We start from the raw sequence: 4619 nt of genomic DNA on the forward strand, positions 1-4619 counted from the left end.
CGGTCGATCCTACTGTTGTGAGTTGTCGCCTCCCATTCAGTTGCTTCTAGAACTTAATTTTACATCCTTACAACGCAACTGCTAATATACCATTCATACATAAATGTACTGGAATTTATTCTAGTCTTCATTATGGAATGCTTTCGTTCATTGTGAATGAATAGGAGGGTTGTGCATACTACAAATGTGATGGGTGCGTTGTCCACATTGTTTGCATATGCAGTGCTTCTGATCTCCCTTTGCAGTGCTTCTGATCATCTTCCCAGCCGATGATCAGNGCTTATGACCAAATCTCACGAGCTTGCCTCATATAGACTATTTATCTCCATCTACCATAGTTTATCGTCTTCTCTGTCAATGTTCATTGTCATCACATTTGTTGAATACTGTTGCTAGAATAACTATTCTCGGTAGGCGTTCGGAATCGTATGTGCCAGTATATAAATCGCAGTCTGTTTCGGCTGTTGTTCTATTGGAGGTTCAATAGCAAATATTTTATCTTCATGCTCTTTTTCTCTCGAAAGCTCAAGTATTTGATCAAGTAATAATCTGCAAAAAAAAATACAAGTAGAAAAAGTAGCTCAGGATGAAAAATCTTATGATGTTTAATTTAGTTCCAAATATTACAACTTCTGGTATATACACCTAACAGTTCTAAGGATAGAATCACAAATAGATAACTCAATAACTATATCTATAACTTAAAAATAATTAAAAATATTTTTTTAGCAGCAATGCATAATTATGTCACAGAGTTATTAAGTGGAAAAATGAATTGTCTGGGACGCTCACTCTGCTGCCTAGCTGCTCTATTTGAAACCAGGCTAAATATTTTATGATATAAATGACTTCAGAAACATTATATCACGTAATACCATACACAGCATTAAAGTTACACTCCTTGCCGATAAAAATCTTCATTTAACTGATGAAATAATATTTTCAGAACGAACCATTATCCTTCCTCCGCTATGATGTGGTAATCTGCTATCCTTCCTCTGGCAACCAAACGTTGCCAGAACTAAATTATAAAACATTCAAACTAAGTCATCCACTTAAATATTCATTTGAGCATACGGTTTTTACATGGATTTATTTTCCTACGCTGGTTGCAAATGGAACCGCTTGGCATCAATGGATTAATTAACACAATTTTTGTATTAAGGGAAATGTGCAAAGCTAACCTGTGCAAGGCTTTTAATTAGGCTGTAGTCCCTGTAGATTAATAAAGTTTGATTGTTATGGAAAGATGCGGGAATGATTATCATCCTCCAACTCTGTTCCCAAGCAGAACATTAGCAGTCCACGCATGCTCAATACATCAAAGCTCCAGCAAACTCCAGAACTCCGTTCTCGAATATCTGTTCATAGAAATTTGCGAGGCAGCCTGTTTGACGGACAAAAGAAAGAACCATGAGGCTAAGTACATTTTATTAAGGGTAAAACGCAGGACCTACAATATGATCTTTTTTTGACCACGAACGTACTTCTAATAGAATACCAAAATAATTTAAAGACAATATCCTCATCCTTCTTAGGTCCAAACCCTCTCCTTTCATAAGCCTTCATTGTGATTTTCTAATGGATAATAAACTCGTATTTTTGAAAATACGCCCCACATTTATACCGACCCACTAGTAGGTAGAAGAAGACAGAGGGCATAATCATTATTTATAAACATCAAAAATGTCCGCGAAACACCAACAATGCCAGCGACATGCGTGCATCAACAATGTCCGCGGCACATCACCGACGGAGCCATCACTCGGAGTCTGAGCCAGGAGCCGAGTGAGCCGCAGAGCCAGCGTCTGACCTGCGGAAAAAACAGGCAATAATCAGGTACAATCCTTAAAATTAGTCAGGAATATATCTCAAAAATAGAAGAAATGCAATAGTTAAACGCGTCTCGTAAAAGGTCTTCACCAAAGCGTCTGAGCGGACTGGTACGAACCCTACATTTTGCTGCCATTGCAGTGCCAGCAAACAAAGTAGTTTTGATTGTAACCATTAGACATGTAATAATATGTAACGATTGTAACCATTAAATATGTTGCAAACGCAGACGTTCATTAAGCCCCATACCTTGGAGACGCTGGAGATCCACTCCTCGGAGATCCTGCTCCCGATCTAGGAGAACCAGATCCAGATCTTGGAGACCCATTCTTAGACCGTGGCGATCCCGACGCTGACCGCGGAGATCCGGCACCTGATCGGGGAGACGCAGATCCTGATCGAGGCGAACCAGACTTTGATCGCGGAGAACCAGATCTTGATCGTGAACCAGATCTTGACCTTGGCGAACCAGATCTTGATCGAGGCGAACCAGATCTTGATCGTGGCGAACCAGATCTTGATCGTGGCGAACCAGACCCAGATCGGGGAGATCCTGAACCTGCTCGGGGCGATCTCTTCTTAGCTGGGGGAGATCCAGATCGTGGAGATCCCTGTTTTGGGCTTGCCGATCGAGAGCGGTTGCCCGAGCTACTGCGAGACCCGGATCGAGATCTGCAGGATCGGAAATACATCGAGTTTTACCGACGAAAATACAATTGTGGCATCAGATGTAAACGGAACTTTGAAAGCCATACAAAACATTGTATAAAGAAACCCTGACGTGGGGAATATAGCACGCACAGAGGACGTCACTCGGCTGCGGTCGGCCACTGCACCTCGCCGGCACTCTAAACGTTTCGAAGGGAAGAAATCAATGTCCCTTGAGGGTAGAAACCTGCTCTATACCACCCGAAGACCTGTTCTCCTTGCCAAAATCCCACTGCCCTTATCGTCTCCTCTTTGCGCCACAGCCCCATGGAGGCACTTTCCTCTTTTAACCTTTACTCATTTTTATCACTTCCCTCATCTGACCGCCAGACGCAGGCGTGGTCGCCTGGGCCAGTAGCTACAACAGCAGGACATCCAGCACGCTGCACATCGTTGCTTCCACTGAGGCTATATTATGTCGTCGAATAAATAATAATAACGTATCGCTGGTGAACGTGCACATCAAACGTACTTGTTAGAGCGCCGCCGTGGGGAGCGACTGCGAGACCTAGATCCTGAAGGCGACCGGCTGCCGGACCGAGATCCGCGTCCTGATCGGCTGCCGGAGTGAGACCGTCGTCGTGACCGGCTGCTGGAGCGTGACCTGTACTCAGAACAGGAATTGATAGTCGCGACCGGCTGCTGGAGCGAGACCCACGTCGTGACCGGCTGCCGGACCGAGACCTCGATCGAGAACGACTGCCAGAGCGTGACCTGTACTCAGAACAGGAATTGATAGTAAGTAATCCATTCAGAGAAAAATATCAATGAGCTTCAAGTTTCTCCAATATCAAGCCATTCAATTGACCGACGCAGCTTTTCATATTAGTCCTTTTAATGGCAGTGCCACTAAAAGAACACGATTGCTGCCAATTTACAAAGCAATAAAACGTTTTCAGGCACCTACGCGATGCGAGCCACCATTCTTACTAACACGTCCACGCGTAGTTCGTGGTGAGGAACTACGCACACAGGAACCACTCTCTACCACACACAGCTGGGAGAGTCCTCCACACAGCAGGAGAACCCCAGCAACACTCACCCTGACGGGGACCGCGAGCGTGAACGCCTCCCTTCCACTGATTCTTTGGGCGAACCTGCGAAATTCAATCTCTCATCAGGCGACGTGTTCACCAAATTCCCGATTACGTCTTTTATGGTTTAAATCGTATATTTTTGCTATAAAAGACACTAAACGTGATGATGCCGGTTGACAAAACAAGGAAGCTGTCACCGACTGTACACTGTAAGGAATTCGTCGATAAGCCGACATCAAGGACGTAGCCCAGAGTTTACCATGGAGGATATTTTTGCACTGGACATGCGTTAAATACTGTTGTCGCGAGTGTACCTTTAAGCAAGCAAGCGTGTTCTATATTCTCTATAATCCTATGGGTGCTGGATCAGACGAGGTAGAAAAAACTGTGTCGGGTTACAACGCCTGCAATTAAAATCTTAGCCATTAGGGCAGCACTCGGGCCCCACAGGATTGTCTTAGGTAAACACCCCAACCCCAGAGTTCGAAAGAGGCCCAACCCTTCATCACCAAGCTTTTCCTGCTACCCTTCCTCACCATTCCCACTCACCAGCTTCCTCCCCCACAGCTTCTTCCTCTTCTTCTTCCTCCTCCTCCTCCTCCTCCCCAGGAGGCTGGAGCATCGCGTCGCGGTGGCGGTGAGTCCTGAACTCGGCGGCGGTGAGGGGCCGGTGAGTCACGACCAGGCGGGAGGTGCTGCGCCCTGCGCCGGGCTTCTGCCGCCGCTTGCTCAGTCGCACCCTGTGGGGGACCACGGCTGTTAGGGAGGACACCGACTTTTGGGTGGGACTGATCGCACCGAGCAAAAGACTAAACTGATCCACACCACACACCAGCGAACATTACAGCGATCTCGAGTTCATTACACTGACACGTCACTAACCTGGTATCATTACAGCAACACGTCACCTGGTCTCACTACAACACGTCACCTGGTCTCACTACAACACGTCACCTGGTCTCACTACAACATGTCACCTGGTCTCACTACAACACGTCACCTGGTCTCACTACAACACGTCACCTGGTCTCACTACAACAC

At 46.0% G+C, this 4619-nt stretch overlaps 1 protein-coding gene across 1 annotated transcript in view; it reads right to left on the reverse strand.

The window, feature by feature from the left end:
* Positions 1–1414: 1414 nt before the first annotated feature.
* LOC108669566 (RNA polymerase II-associated factor 1 homolog) overlaps positions 1415–4619 on the reverse strand; it is a 7562-nt gene continuing 4357 nt past the window's right edge. The window contains exons 5-10 of the mRNA XM_047879710.1: positions 4128–4392; positions 3584–3638; positions 3196–3255; positions 3014–3145; positions 2083–2505; positions 1415–1813 (exon numbers count right to left, since the gene is read on the reverse strand). Of these exons, the coding sequence (XP_047735666.1) occupies positions 1762–1813; positions 2083–2505; positions 3014–3145; positions 3196–3255; positions 3584–3638; positions 4128–4392 (987 nt within the window). The 3' untranslated portion in view covers positions 1415–1761. The remainder of the gene's footprint in view (positions 1814–2082; positions 2506–3013; positions 3146–3195; positions 3256–3583; positions 3639–4127; positions 4393–4619) is intronic.

Source organism: Hyalella azteca, unplaced genomic scaffold (genome assembly GCF_000764305.2).
Source record: "Hyalella azteca isolate HAZT.00-mixed unplaced genomic scaffold, Hazt_2.0.2 contig3643, whole genome shotgun sequence".
NCBI classification, from domain to species: Eukaryota; Metazoa; Arthropoda; class Malacostraca; order Amphipoda; family Hyalellidae; genus Hyalella; species Hyalella azteca.